We start from the raw sequence: 16,371 nt of genomic DNA, 5'->3' as shown, positions 1-16,371 counted from the left end.
TGCATTAGAAGCCCAGGGATTAGCTGTTACAGTAACCCCCCGCCAATCCCCCGATCAGCGAAGACACGATGACAGCCTTGTTGTCTGTTTCCCCCAGACGCTACTCTGTTTTTCCTTGCCGTCTGGTGACTGGTGACTGCTGGCGGTGCACACAGATGGACCGTCTCCTGTTTCAGAAGTCTCTTTCACGCGAAGAAAACATCCCCAAAAATCTGCAGTCCATCTACCAATATAAACCGTGTCCTGTTTTGTCATCGTGTTTTTTCAGTTGTCATCATTGATATTCTGACGTCCTGGGCAGAATAACAGCAGTTTTATTGCAGTATATGCTTTTCAGCCTTCCCCTGCAAAATAATTTCCTCCAGAGAAAAATATCCTATGAAGTAAGACTAAATAGGTGACGTGGTCCTTATGTTATAATCATAAATTACAAACTGCCAGCAGGCTACAGCTGAATTTTTCTCAGAAGGAACGGCGCTATATGTAGCATGCTAGGCCGTTGGTAGTATTGGTGGCAGATTTGGTACCAGTTTGACCAAATCACAATCAACTGTGAACCTGACCAAAGAGGGACAGGGCATTCAGACAGGAGGTGGTGACTGTCTTCAGTGAGAGCTGCAGACCATGTGCCCCATCAGACACTGCAGTGGAATAAACTCTACCCTGGGACAAACCTCTGATACGATGCACATACAAGAAGCAATGGTGCTCCCCTCATTAGCTCACACTTGTAAGTGCTTATTGTTAAGTGTGCGCCTTTGGTAGGTTTGTTAGCCGACGGTTGAGAACCACTTCAGTGAAGTTGGATGGTAATGAAGTGCGTGTTTATGCTTCTCTGTACTGGAATGCGTCAGCTATTCATATCAGCCGTGTGCTGGTTCCCAGCAGGGTAATACAGATGTGCCACCAGATCCACTTCTCTTTCTCCATGTCCTTGATACCAGTTCTTTTTAAGATGTGCATTTTAAACCTGTTTAGCTAACGGGATAAAGCACACTGCGAAAAAGAACGCGCAAAGCTTTGACACTGAACAGTTGGCATGCTCATTAAAACATGAGCTGAAAACAAAACCTGTTTCTAGTGTTACGTTAGTGATGAAGTTTACCCCTCAGAATTAGATTTTGGACAGAAGGTTAATTACTGGAGAGCTTATGGCATAATGATGTACCGTGTGTGCTTGTTAGTGGCATGGGCGAGTGCTAGAATAAGACTCAGTGATGCTGATTGTACTGTTGTAGTTAGACGCTCAAAATGACTCCACTTGATTAAAAGCTGGAGTTGCAAACTAATTCGTGCTATATTGAACCTTATAACAGGTCATGCAGGAAGTGAATCTTTAAAACAGATTTCTAACTAGCTTTGTGACAGCACTCACCGTTAGCCCCTGACTTGAAGAAAAAGAAAAATGAATTTATTTTGGTCCAAAAGGTTCCAGGGACTGACCCATCAGAGGAACCTGTTCTCCCCACCAACAATATCATGGAGGAGGAGCTTTTGGCCTCCTGGAATTTGGACTGGATGAATAGCATGGTGGTAAGTCTAGATAGCCTCCCTAGGTCGCTCTAGATCTAGGGTCCCCAGACTTATCTTAAAAACCAAGTTAGGATCCATTTTAAGTTGACTCAATCAGTTCAGACAGTGCATTGAAATTCTCAAAAATAAAAAAATCCCCATAAGGCTCTATGATTTTTTCAGTGAACACATTGCTATTCAGTTCATTTGAATTGACTGAACTGATATGGAAATGACTCCAGCTAAGTCAGGTGTCTTAGCACTGGTCTGGAACACTGGCTGCTCTTGGATAAGCTCTTGGGGACCCCCTGCTCAAGGTCATAGCAGGGTCATTCATGGTAGTCCAACCCCCCACCCCCCCCCCCCCCCAATAGTGCTCTAGATGTTGCACAATACAACCGGTGTTGACGAGAGACCTCCCCCTGATCCCCTGTGATTGATGCAGGACCCCACAACCAGTAGAATAGGCAAGGTCCCTCTTACCCAAGTGTCCTCAAATGGCCCTTAGTGTTTGGGCCCACTGTCCCTTTGGTTTTGTCCCGGAAGGAATAGTGACCTTCTGGAGACAGAACATCACCGGCTGACAGACAGTGTGCAGGAAGTCTGGGAAGGCTTTTTCGGCATTCTGTACATTCTCTGCCGGGATGCTTTGCCGGTGAGTTTGTGGCTGCGGTCGGAGCAGAACAATGGGTCCCTCTGTGTCCCTGCTTACTTCTGCGGTTCCCATTGAGATTCTGGATCCGGAGCCTCCAACCTCATCTAAATGAGTTCCTTCTTTATTGGTGGTTTTGACTCAGAAGTCAACAGGGTTCACTGAAGCTTTTGGACCCCTGGCTGGACTCTTTCCCGTGGTTTTCTTTTAATACTCCCCCATTGTCAGTACCCACACACGAGTGTTGAAAGGTTGGTGGTAATGTGACGAATTACCACCAGTTCATGGATTCATCCCACTGATATAACGGTCTATTCTTCTGTGTCCCTGACTGAAGCATTGCAGGAGAGTTCTGTGTTCAGTTTCAGTAACAGAGCCATACATCCATGATAATGATGCATTCCCAAGGCAACAAGCCACTCTTCACAATGGTGTCTTTGAAACCTTATAGCAGGGATACTCGAATCTGGGCCTCAAGACCAGTAGTACTGCTGGTTTCCTTTTTTACCTGATAGTTAATTGGTTGGTTAATGCCACAAATTGGCCAAAGATTTAACTCACCTACTGTCCCAGGTTTATATTAGTTCTGATTAGAGGGGGGAAATTAAAACCAGCAGTACTATTGGCCTTGAGACCAGATTTGAGTATCTCTGCTTCATCTCATTTCACCGCTATTAATATTGGTTTCATTTTGATCATTATTCTATGATGGCTATTAAAGGTAAGGACACAGTGTTTTAAAACTGAATATGAATGCTAGAAGCGTCTTTGTGAAAGAGAAATTGAGTTAGCACTCTTGTTTTGTGAAGTCATATGTTTTAATCACGATATGTATTGATTAGTTACCGGTGTTCGGAAATGTCTTTGATGTTGCCGATGGTGAAGCATGTCATTACTCCAGAAGTATCCGCACACCAGTTAGTCAAACTCACAGTTTGTCTGCCATCACCTTTTGACACTTGGTAACAAAGTAGGACTCAGAACAACGCTGGGGTTGTTCTGACGCTCTTGTTTTTGGGAGATGGAGAGGGCGGGTGGAAATCCGGGACAGGGAAGGATAAAAATAATTGGCCCTCATTCATCAGCGTGGCACCAGGGGGCCCTGGGGGGTAGGGGGTGGGGGGGCAGGCGAAGGGGAGCGAGGGGAAACCGGCAGTGTCTCATGGTGATGAGGTCACAATGGGAGATGACGGCTGGAGGGGGGGGGGGGTAGTAGGGGGGGGAGGCGGGGCTTGGAGTGACCTTGAGAGAAGGTAGAGAGCGATAACGGAGCGGGGTGCGCATGCTGGTACCCCGTGGGCCCGTTAGGAGAGGACGGGGGCATGCCAAGGTTGCTTTCGGGAGGCCGTCGAGGGGAGGGCGGGTCACGCTGGAAATACACCGGCTAGGCTATTTTCGTCCGTTATTGCGGACATTTATCCTCGGACCAGCGCACTCTGGGGCCCCTCAGGCCCAGCGAAGGCCGTTCCGAGGATGAAACATCCGAAACTTTTTGTTCGCCTTTATCTCTCTCCCTTGCACCGTGAAAAATCTGGGACCGCACTGAACTCGACTGACCTGGACTGACCTCGACGGTTCTCGCTCTTTGCTATTGTCAGATCATTTTTGTACAGTAAAATTCCTCCTGGCTACATTTGTAACGTGTTAATGCTTCTCCATCTGAGTTTATATCAGTCCAAGAAGGGGTCGAATTTGCTCTATCACAATGAAATGAGCTCTGTCAGAGATCATCTTACACTCTGCATTTTGTACCCTTGGCTAAACTCTCTTCTCCGGCCCACCTCAAGAAAGCCCTTTGTGTGTGAAAAACAGTTTACTGAGTACAGCACGTCATGCCCGGTTAAAAAGACAGGCATGAGGTCTTTAAAAGGAAGGAAAAGGGAAGAAGTATGTATTCCCCACATTCTCCCACAGATTCCTCCCTGACTAAATCATTTATTTAAACGAAGCTTCAAAGGAGCAACAACAACAACAAAAAGCAGCTTTCTTTTATGCGACGCTGGTGCGGGGCCAAGTGGCGTGATATGTACAGCTGGCCGGAGGTTATGACGGTTTCCTCGAGGGTCGCGCTGAGTGTTTCTGTTTCCCCGTAGATGGGCGTCTTTGATACGACCCTTAATGCGGCGAGGGAAGTCTGCGATCTCTAGGGGAGCGGTTAGCGGCGGGGCGACCGAGGCGCGCTCGGGTCAGCTACCCACGGTTCGGACGGATCGGGAGCTCTGCTCCCTTCGTCTGGGAAGCGCGCGTCTGGCCAGAGGACGCCTTTGGCAGGGAGGTCCACATCTGTCCCTCGGAAAGAGAGCCTCCTGACAGTCTGCACATGTGGAACCCCTTTTTTTTTTAGCCTCGACGCGAAGCATTTTTTTGTGCTTTGCGGCTTAAAATCCACTTCCTGTGGTCTGTTTGATGCTTACGTCAGTCTCTTGGCGGCCGGTGGCACGTAAGGCCGTGTCAGAGTCTCTCTCCTCCGGCCTGCCTCTGACTGCCTGCTGCTCCTGGCCCCGCAGACTGTAAGATTCATCTGCGCACCCAGCTCACTGACGGCTGCAGTTTTTACCCAGTATTTTATTGCCAGCTGCAGTGCGTTGTGGGGCAGCATGAGTGGTGCAGTGCCCTTCCATTCTCAGCGCTTGCTCCTTCTCCTGCGAATAGAACGCACCAGCTTTCTGCCCTAACTATGGGACTCCCGCAAGATACTAATTTCAAGTGTTTTCCAGATGAGTTATTTCTAGAGCAGTGGTAAGTCATAGCCAGTCCTGGAGAACCACAGGTTTTTGTGTTCGCCTTAAAATCATCAACGAATTCAAACCCAAGTAACCAGGTGAGGTGAGCGAACTTTAGCCTGAACGGCTTTCAGTGATCAGTTCATGTTCAATGTTGCTTTGCTGAACACGTGTGTCGTAGATGTCAGGGATCTCCTGAGTACCACTGTGTGGTCCTACCGTATGACGGATGATATTTTCTGTATCAGTTTACCAACTTTAATCATTCAAAAAGAAAAAAGATCGATTTTCACTGCTTGTTAGCTGATATATTTCATTGTCTTGGAAACGGCTGATAAACAAGCCCATAACTTTAGTATGGTGGTATGCCATTTGGTTATTTTGTGAATCGTGGAATTAATATTTTATTTCATTGAAATTATTCTAATGTTTTTCATTTGCTGTATTTTTGTGGTGCAGAAGAATTTAAATGAAACAGAGGTGCAAAATATATCATCTTTCCACAAGCCCCATGCTGAGGCCTTCGAGAATCATTCCCCAGTATACAATATTCCCCGTACCGTGGGATGAAAGAGAAGGCAACGTACACGCGTTTGAAGGAGAATCCTGCTGCGCGCGGGCGAAGCTTAATTAGCAGCAGAGGAGATGAAGACGCTCCATTGGAGGGCAGACCCGCGCCTGAGCCAGGCGCACCGGACACGGTTTTCACCGCGGCGCGTTTCCTCATCGCTGAACAGAGATGACCGGGCAGGTTTAGGGTTGGGTGTCAGCCTGGTTGGAAATAGAGATGTCGGTGCAAAAACAAGTTTCGGCAGGGGGGGGGGGGGGGGACTGAATCTCCCCTGCTGCGAATCCACGGCCACCGATGAGCTCATGATCCCCCGGCAGCCAGTAAGCACGCTCGCGACGGCGTTCTCGTCATGCGATGCGTCTCGCGCTCTGCCCGTGTTCCCGGTTACCGTGAATACCCCGGCGCTTCCGTGGAGATGCCCCGGCGCTTCCGTGGAGACGTGCAGATAGCTCTGCAGCGGGACTCGGCCGCGGTGATCTGCCTGGACTTGCCTCGCGTGACCCAGTGGCAGGAGCAGTAATGAGCAATAAGCATGTGGGCTGTGTCTAGTACATTAATTTAATAATACAGTACAATGCAATACAATACAATAAGCCCTTATACTGCTGCCTTCATGTGGACAAAAATAAATAAATCAACACTGCCTTTATGTTGCGTCTTCCACACTCAATTCTTACATCAGTTGGGGTGGGGTGGGGTGGGGGGGTTCATAAGTATTTTAACAGTGATACAATTTTTGTTGTTTCGGCTCTGTACTCCGGCACATTTGATTTAAAATGAAACAATGAATACTGTTAAAGTGTAGACTGTCAGCTTTAATTTGCGGATATTTGCATCCATATCGGGTGAACCATGCAGGACTTGAGGGGGAGTACAGAGCCAAAACAACAAAAATTGTGTCATTGTCTCGATACTTACAGACTGCACAGTTAGGTTAGTTATACTGGAGCATGGTGAGAGAGCTGAGGGTTGAATGCTTTGCTCTTTGCAGTTAGTGCTACTGTGTCTTTAATTGCCACAGTGACTTGGAATCTCTGATTTAGATCGTCGCATTAGACTTAACATCTAATGCGAGAATCTAAATCGCATTATATTTACCATATAATGCAAAAGATGAATTGGCGAGCATGAGTGACGCGTCTTATTTCTGTAAAAGGCTAATAAAGTGAACAGAACGGTGATCAAAGTGGAGCCGCTCAGCTGTCACATGACTTTCTCAGCCAATCGGTTGGATGGTTGTAACTAGCCTTCTGCACGATGCTGCTAATATGAAATCAAAAGGCTCAGGGCCAGGAGGTAGTGCAATGATGCCTTTCTAGGAAAAACACAAATATCTTTATTTGTGCAGAGCAGTGCAATTGTTATAGGCATTCCAGCCCAAACTAAACCTTCAGCAAATGACATTCTGTACAGAGGCCTTCGTGTGCTTTATCCATTGTTAAATAAAATCTCTCATTGAAGGAAAGAGTCAGCTGGCCTCTCGCATTAGCAGAATTTCAACAGCCATTATCAATTTTGCTGGAATCCCATTGGAAGTCAGTGAGAGAGGTGTGCTTTTGCACGCTCAGGAATGGGGAGAGGTAAAATTAAACTTGCCCCCATCTCCTGTGTTTTTGTGACCCCCCCCCCGTCTCTGAGACTGACTTCAGAACACAGGAAATAAAAATCAGGCGCACATTTCCAGGGGGCATGTGGCAACGGTTTATATTCTGGTGACCCTTCACCTATGACCCCTGACCCCTGGCCTCCGCCTCTGCTTTCCCTGTTCTCATTCTTTTTCCTCTCTCCGCCGACCGTTCCTCTGCCGCTCCCGTCCTCCAAGCTCAGCACGACAGAATGTACGGATGCGTATTTTCTTTTAATCGATAATATGAAACAGATGGGCTTATGAAAAGAAATAAAGCATGCAGTATTATGAAAGGGAAAATATCCCAGGGACACTGTCTAATTACATCTGTTTGTTTTGCACAGTGTCAGGGCTGAGGGAGTACATGGTGTGTTTTTTTTTCTTCTTTTTTTGGCAACTGTGAGATTCATTCTTTCAAATATCTGATTCAAGAGGAAAGCATAATGGAGGGAGAGAGAAACAGTTCTTTGTCAAAAGTTTGGGCAGCAGAAGGGGTATTTGCATTCTAATGAGAACATTGACTTATAGCATTGACTTTGCCAGTCATTGACTTTGTTTTAACTACAGCATCAGTAGGCAAATGAATAACCTTTATTTTAGTGATGGAGATGATAATGATGATGAGGAGGACGAGTCTGGTGGTTATGAAAGAATGAAACTGATACATTTGCTTCCAATAATCGTGTTGATTAAATTTGACAATTTGAGATGGTAGCTCAATTTGCCATTTTAATGTTCGCAATGCCCTGTGTGTGTTTATATTGTTCTATTATACCTTTATTTAACCACATAGGTCAACTGAGAACTTTTTTTTTGCAGTGAGGACCTGGCAAATCAAAATACAAGGAAGGGGAAAGAAATACAATACAAGGGATTGTGTAGCCAATCAGATGTATAGGGTTATTAGGTGGCCAGGTACAGGGAGCCCATTTTGTGGGAAATTGTCCAGGACATCAGAGTGTGTGTGTGTGTAGTGGTGTCTATGTGTGTGCATGTATACTTGTGGGGACACACATATGAACTATGCACGTGCGCTTCTGTACACTTGTCCAATGTGGTGGTAGGTGTGAATGTGAGGTTTGCCAATCTGCTACCCAACACACCGTACCTGTTGTAACTGACCGTTGTTACAGTAGCAAAACTTTGAGCCTGTTTTTGACTGCTATGGACCTTGCAGGACTCGGAGAGGAAGGGCTTCATGAACAAGCTGTACGCCATCCAGGACGTGTGCATCAGTGTGCAGAGCGCGCTGGACGAAGTGGCCTCCTATGGAGAGAGGATAAAGAAGTGCGTGATGACATCTTCCACAACCCCACCTTTATCAATCAGCTTACAGGGGCTGGGATATGAGAACATTTAGATATTGAATATGAAACATACAAAATGTACACGAGTGTGTAGAAACACATTTATATGAACAGGCACAGAACATTTCCTGTGCCTGTGGCCTGAATTTCTGAATCCACTTGGGATTCTGAGTGCATTTGTGCTGGTATGAGTATATTATATGCAGTAGGCATGCTGCTGGCTTTGAATAGCGGCTTCTCTATCAAAAGCCAGTAACAAAGGTACAGAAAGCAGGAGCCTGCCATCTGCAGCAGCTGCTGGTCCAGTCAACGTTTTGCTGATCGCCACTACCATAGACTACCATGTTATTGGCAGGGCCATCCACCGGGTATTTTTTCTGGTCTGAAGAGCTGATCCTCGGTCTGACTGCTTTGCCTCACCGGTGCGTTAGATCGATCACCTCACCGGTCCGCCGTAGTGCCGATTTGCAAAATGCCGCAGGTGTACCGACGGCAGGCCGCTAGTGGGCCGCTGTAGGCTTGCTATAGGGCATCAGCTCAGGGAACTGAATGCACTCTTGGGCTTCATGGTGGTGTTACTCGTGTTTTTGAACCGCATTACCTGTTATCTCTCTCTCTCTCTCAGCAAATATGGCATGTCTTCTCTGATTCTTCCCTGTTTTTCTGTCCGCCCGTCTGTCTGTACAGCACGTTCAACTGGACCGTGCCTTTCTTGAGCTGGCTGGCCATCACGGCGCTGTTCGTGGGCACTCTGGTCATATACTTCGTTCCCCTCAGATACATTGTGTTGGCCTGGGGTGAGTACCAGGGCTGCCTCCTATCTTCCTCCACAGACACTCTGCATACCTATTTCACACTCAGAGGTGGAGATTCCTGGTCCAGAAAGTTAAAGTTTTCCCCAGTATTTCCAATCGACTGGATTTTCTCATTAGCACAATTCTTCAACCAGGAGTTAGAACTAATTAGTGAAATGAGCTGGCTGAGTTCATGGGTGGAAAAAACACACGGCAGGATTTTTACTTTCTGACCCCTGGACTTTCCACCTCCTGTTGACTTTATCTCATTACTTCTGACTACATTCCAAAACCCACAGACCCAAACCATGATACAGGTTGCATGTCATTTTATGCATAAAACAGTGTGCACTTGCAGTGGTTGCAATTTGACTATTCCAAGTATTTTTCGAAAAATGTTTTGCTCAACAATTAATTCATTTTCAGGATGCTTTTATTACCTGTACATTACCATTCAATCACTTTAAAGTTTTTTTTTTTTTTTTTTGAAAGCTAACTTAATTTGAATTGAGAATTACTGTCTACTCTTACGTTGTTGGGGTACAGGTTGGTGCAATTTTGCAATGTAGTGTGTGTACATTTACTTGTGTTCGTGTGTGTAGTGTGCACACTTCTCATTGTACCTTTATCTTATTTTCCCCGTCAGGTGTGCATAAGTTCACAAAGAAACTGCGTGACCCGTACATCATCGACAACAACGAGCTGCTGGACTTCCTCTCCCGGGTTCCGTCGGATGTGCAAGTGGTAGGCGCACCGCCAGTACACACTGCCAGTACATACCGCCAGTACATACTGCCAGTACACACCGCCAGTACACACCGCCAGTACATACCGCCAGTACATACCGCCAGTACACACCGCCAGTACACACCGCCAGTACACACCGCCAGTACATACCGCCAGTACACACCGCCAGTACACACTGCCAGTACACACCGCCAGTACACACCACCAGTACACACCGCCAGTACATACTGCCAGTACACACCGCCAGTACACACCGCCAGTACATACCGCCAGTACATACCGCCAGTACACACCGCCAGTACACACCGCCAGTACATACCGCCAGTACACACTGCCAGTACACACTGCCAGTACACACTGCCAGTACACACCGCCAGTACACACCGCCAGTACATACCGCCAGTACACACCGCCAGTACACACTGCCAGTACACACCGCCAGTACATACCGCCAGTACACACCGCCAGTACACACCGCCAGTACACACCGCCAGTACATTCCGCCAGTACACACTGACAGTACATACCACCGGTACACACCGCGGGTACACACCGCCAGTACACACCGCCGGGCGCACAGGCACATAATGGCGGGACGCGCACCTTTAGCGGCAGGCTGCTGTGGGAAACATGCGTGACGTGTGGAAGCAGATAAAAGCCCGTGAGGGTTCAGGTCCGGTGCGCTCTGGTTATTGGGCCCTGTTGAATGAAAGCGAGCGTGACCTCCTGCTTCCTGCCGGACCCCGCCCGTGCGAGGCGTGTGAATCGGGGGACGGCGCTCTCCGCCGCGTAAACCCTGGCCCCCGCTCCCCTTTGATCAGCGGCTGACGGCGGCGCTTTGATCTTTACAAGGCCCTAATCCCTGCCCCACGGCAGCTCCCTCTCTCTCTCTCTCTCTCTCTCTCTCTCTCTCCCTCTCTCTCTCTCTCTCTGCCTTTCCCTCCATCTCCTCTCTCTCCATCTCCTCTCTCTCTCTCTCTCTCTCCATCTCCTCGCTCTCCCTCTCTCTCTCTCTCTCCATCTCCTCTCTCTCTCTCTCTGTCTCTCTTTCCATCTCCTCTCTCTCCCTCTGCCTCTCCCTCCGTCTCTCTCTCTCTCTCTCTCTCTCTCTCTCTTTCCATCTCCTCTCTCTCCCTCTGCCTCTCCCTCCGTCTGTCTGCCCAGATGAACGCAAGGTGACCCTGTCTGCTGGGGTAGATGCTGTGGAGCCGGCAGGTAGGAAAGGCTGTGGAAGGCCCTTACGAGTGCGTTAGACCCAGCCTGCTCCACACAGATAATTGGCACCGGGTCCCAGGGCACCTTGCTGCCGCAGGTACGAGCCGGGGCGCGCGGACCCGCTGGCGGTAACCTCCGCCCGCCTTCCTGAGCCCTCGTTTAGGGGTAGCGAGGCCCGTCGCAGGCGGGAAGGACTCCTGACACAGGAGCGCTTTTGAGGGACGAGCCGGGCGGCGGCGTCCTTTGTGCCGCGTAGCCCTGGGTGAGCTTCGCCGGAGACAAACGAGCCGCTATTTCCAGTAGCGTGCCGGCCCGCGCTGCCCCCAGACGCCACCCTGCGCTCCTGTCAGGGTGGGTAAGGGGGGGGGGGGGGTAGGTGCCCTCTTCACAGATCATTAGGAGATGTTTTACAGCCATTACCACATCAGCTGCTGTGACCTTTCACTATCATTCATGCACTTGTGTCTAAAACAGTGGAAATTCACGTTCTCATCATTCTGCCTTATTCTGTTATGAATCGGCCACCACATTTATCATTTATTTTTTATCACCTGTACTTGCATGAAAAACGAAATATCCCTGCAAAATAAACAGTAGTTAATAGTGTATATGCCAGTAAAGGAAAGCTGAAAGAGCTGGCAAGTAGGAAACAAATTGAACAAGTTTCCACACAGTACAGTAAAAGGAAGTACTGTAAATTTTTCTCCGAAATTTCTCAATGAAGTTTACTCACTGAATATAATTATTTGGAATGTCCTGCTCTTGTCATCTCCATTATTTTTCACATGGTTTTATTGTTTTCACATCAGTCTGCGTCAGTCTTGCTATTTCAGTGCTTGAGACAGCATCCTGTTTATTGTGTCCATGAATACAGTAATGAGTCAGGACTTATACTGCCAACGATTTTAATGTGGTGACCTGTTATTCTATGTGCAAATGAAAAACACTGATCTCCAGAAAATCCGGGAGACTGGAGTCGAGCTGCTGACCTGCCATAACCAGCTTTTACCGAGCTTTACTGACAGAGAGCCCAGTGCCGGCTTCACGAAACAAGCTTCATTCAGCACCTGCTTTTCACCTTCGGTCGAAAACACCCAGTGATTTCACGAAGCCGACCTTTACGAAAATGTGCAAAACTGTTGACAAGTCAGCAAGTCTGGTAAGATTAAAGGTTGTTTCATGGGTAATAAACGCGGGCGAGTGTGCCGCGCTGAATGCAAATGAGAGGATTTTAGAGAGCACAAGTGGCTAATAACCAGCGATGTATACAAAGGTTACCAGGTCGGACTGGAAACGGGGTACTTACTGTGTGAAGCCGTAGAGAAGGCGAGAACGGAAAAGGTCATGTCATTGTTTAATGCTGCTAAAGACGCGGAGGAAAGCTGTCGTTGCCGACACCAGAGTTGCAGGTTGGAACATTAAAGAAAAGTGTTTCAGGGATTAAATAAAGTTAAAACACCCACGAGGTCTGGCATAGTAGATGGAATTGAGCTTGTTCTTTAAAGTTCACGTCCTACCTGCAGGCAGGGTACACGCGTGTCGTCGTGCTGTAGCTGTTTCCTGTTGAAGTCTGCCGCTTGGCTCAGCTCAGTCAGAACTGGGCAGAACCAGGTCAACATTCCATTGATAACACTAAGTGCTGGACTTTCCACACAGGTGACCCCTCTGGCTTCTTTGACCCTTAATGGCTTCCTCAGTGTCTGCGACTACCCAAAATGTTTAGGGTTTAAGGAAACTATCGCTATTTTATCGCAATTTTGCTCAGGTTTTCCTCAGGTTTTTGCTCAGGTTTTCAAGATATTGTTATCTGGGGAATCAAAGTGGGTAGGGAATTCAATAGATTGTGTAGACAGTCTGATGTAGTTTGATAGACTGATATAGCAGTCTTACTAACCCGTGACAATATGTGACCTCTGTCACGTTTGAAATGGTTTCACGGTCTCCTGTCTTCTGTGAAAAGAAGTAGCATATTGCCTTCAGAAGAATTATTTCTTTTACAAGTTTAGTTATGAGCTTTTTAAAGTTTATGAAAAGGAGCTGCAAGTAAGAAGTCTGTGAAGAAAAATGATCTTACAATTCTTGACCTTAGTCCTGCACTCCTACCTGATATTAGCATATTGGTCCATTGTATCCCACTGTGCTAAAGCATTATTGCTAATATTCTGTATATGCTTTCTGGTCACGGGGGCCCGTGCTGTAACTATAGCCCCACCTCGACAAAATAAGTCAGGCCTGGAATTGAAATGGAGTTCTTGTCAGGGGGTGGGGTGGGGGTTGGGGAAGGGGGAGACTGAATTTTGACCCAGTGTAATTATGCATAGTCTGCTATTGTCCTCCTAATTCAGATAATAAAAGCCAGTACATCTGCAGGTTCAGTTTGTGTGCACAGATGGCCCTATATAAAATTTCCACTGTGTTCCTGCTCCAGTGTCTGTTTGGGTTGGCAGGACTATAAAAACCGGCGCAAAAAGGAAAACATTGTCATCGCCTGCGGTTCCGATCGCTCGCTCGCTCGCGCGCGCGCTCTTTTGAGCTGTGCTCGGCTGATTCTTGCACAGCGGCCTTGCTATGTTGTACTTGAAATTTTTTAAAAATATATCTGGGATCGTTTCAGCCGGCTCCACTTTTGTCCTCCGGTATAGTATGTGGATTCATTTATGACTTGCTGACAGTTAAGAACTTTGTTGTAAGGAACGTGGAATGTAAAAGTGGAGTTATGTCTACTCAAATTGAGTTGAGGTCTTCAGAGTCTTAGCTTGCCTGGAACCCAGAGCGTGCAAGACGGTGTTGTCGGTAAGGCACAACGATGCACGTTTTGCTACAAAGGAGGTATTTCATGAGTACTGCTTTCATCTCCTCACGTTTGTATACTGTACTTCTCAGTGGTTTTTTAGTTTAACCGAACAAGAAAAACCCATCGCCCCTCTCTAATTCACAATGATGGATGAATAAAATCATTTAAAAAGTTCTAAATAAAGAGACTATAAAAAAGGAGGAACCGTAGGGTGCCTTCCACTCTGGAATTTCAGCTCCACTTCTTCCTCGCTGTCGCGTTTTGAGATCTTCATGCTCTGTTCACAAAACACAACACTTCTTTCTTGAAGACATGATTTTTACCATAAGGCAGTTGGCAGCTGGCCAGTATTTCTCAATTAGTCAAACAATAGCAGCATCATCTTCTAGCCTACCTGGACTTTCCAGGTAGGATTTTAATCACCTTCTTCAATCACATGGTACCATATATTGCTATGCTGGTTGTGTATTCATGTCTGAAACAGGGTGTGCAGGAGGACTCGTCTGCCTGCTGGTTTTTGTTCCAACCAACTACCTTAGCTACCTTAGTTTTCTGACCATTTTATAAACTATGCTGGTTCACTCCTGTACTTGAGCGTAGTGAAATATTTGGGATGAACTTGCAGTCTGCAGCTGTAGCTGGTGCTTATACAAATATCAGATCAAGATACAGTATGATTGAGTTAATTAAATAATTAAGAGCAGAAGTTGGCACAGAAATCCTGAAACGGATCTGTCCCTGTTGTGCGCCCCTGACCTAAAAGGCGTTCTGCGATCCTCTCACATGATGTTGTCTGGCTGACCCCAGAACAGCTTCACGCTCTCTGCAGCCAACCCTCCTAGAATCCACCTGTATGATTGCTGCCTTCGCTCCTGACTCCATCGAGATCCCCCCTGACCGTCTAAATCATGCCAACAAAAATGCTCTTGATATTTTGGATGGCGCATTAGTAAATCCCAACAATTAGCCGCTCGTTTCTTACCAAAGACAAAGCGGTACTATTGCTCAGCTTGGACGGCTTCGTTGAGCCTGTGCTGGTGGTCAGCGCTGGTTCTCATTGCTGCCGAGCAGAGCTCGTGCTAGCCTGCTGATAAACCTGATCCAAGGCCAATATTGTGCTAACTGGGTCATGGCTACCGGGAGCTTGGTCGGGTCCGGGAGAGGCAGACGTGCTGTACGCGGCGTCGGCTCTGGCCCCGACTCCTGTCCCATGATGCCGTGCAAGCTCCAGCATCCTGCGGTCTTTCCCATGCACCCGTGCGGAGCTGTTGTTTGTCTAAACCCCGTCACAGCTGCACTCCCGAAAAACAGCTGCAGGGAGAGATGGCCCATTCCCATGCTATCCCAGCGTCCTCTGCTTCCCTCACCTGACCAGTGGGCCCTCCGGGCGTCTTTGTGTTTTAACAGGTGCAGTACCAAGAGCTGAAACTGGATCCTGGTTCCAGCCCCAATAAAAGAAAGAAAAATAACCCTGGGTAGTCGCCCCCCCCCCCCCACTTCTCCTGATCCGGATCTGCTCAGTTCTGTCTTACTTTCTTCCCTCTGATGTCTTTTTTTTTTGTTGTTAAAATGCACACACTCTTTGTAAATATCATTAACATTGTAAATAATGAGGGCTCGTAATTATTACTTTTTGTTTATTTTCTGTTTATTTTTATTGTTTTGAGGATAACAATGGGACCAACATGGCGACTGAGTCTTGGAGTAAGTGTAATTTACTCTGTGACTTTGTCCTGATTTGTATATAGAGAGACGGGGTTTTCGCTATTTATCAAACATTGCCACCACACACACATACTGTACACACTCACGTATACACACACACACACACACACACACACAAACACTCACACACCTACATGCTAAGTCAGACACATAGGCACGTATGCACAAACACACACATGCATTGAAACAAGGCTATGGAAGCCAAAGGAATTCATTTATTAAAATGTTCTCTATCCGTGGACTCCCTGGGGGCTGTGCCGGTGGTCACCAGGGCAACTGTGATCTCCATTAGCCCTGACCCCCCCCCACACCCCACCCAGCCTCCACATTTGAGCTCTCATTTAAAACTTCAGGTATTTCTCCGGAGGTCACCCGTGTTGGTGCTCTATGTCACCTGTCCGTGCACAAGGTCACAAAACTGTCTGTCGGAGATCCCTGAGGCTTCCTGCAAACATCTGTTTACCTTCACAAAGAGTGTAGGCCCAGAATGTTTATTCAAATTCCACCCACTGCCCCCCTCCAGCACCCCTAAGAAAACACATAATCAAGGACTTTTACCCTGTTCCTTTTTGTTTTGTATTCTTCTCGAAGGGACATTTCTGAATCTTAATGTGTGTACTGCACTGTATGTATAATAAATGTGTATTATTTTAGTACATATTTGACAGGTATAGTGTGTGTCGTATTGCATCCAAATTGTCTTG

General features: G+C 47.2%; 1 protein-coding gene across 10 annotated transcripts in view; it reads left to right on the top strand.

The window, feature by feature from the left end:
• mctp1b (multiple C2 domains, transmembrane 1b) overlaps nt 1-16,327 on the top strand; it is a 106,997-nt gene extending 90,670 nt beyond the window's left edge. For all 10 annotated transcript variants that reach the window (XM_035390489.1, XM_035390490.1, XM_035390492.1 and 7 more), the window contains 4 exons: nt 8,263-8,372; nt 9,080-9,189; nt 9,833-9,930; nt 15,350-16,327. In XM_035390489.1, coding sequence (XP_035246380.1) covers nt 8,263-8,372; nt 9,080-9,189; nt 9,833-9,930; nt 15,350-15,421 — 390 coding nt within the window. In that variant the 3' untranslated portion in view covers nt 15,422-16,327. The remainder of the gene's footprint in view (nt 1-8,262; nt 8,373-9,079; nt 9,190-9,832; nt 9,931-15,349) is intronic.
• Nucleotides 16,328-16,371: the final 44 nt, after the last annotated feature.

Source organism: Anguilla anguilla, chromosome 14 (genome assembly GCF_013347855.1).
Source record: "Anguilla anguilla isolate fAngAng1 chromosome 14, fAngAng1.pri, whole genome shotgun sequence".
NCBI classification, from domain to species: Eukaryota; Metazoa; Chordata; class Actinopteri; order Anguilliformes; family Anguillidae; genus Anguilla; species Anguilla anguilla.
This window is presented reverse-complemented; position numbering and strand designations above follow the sequence as displayed.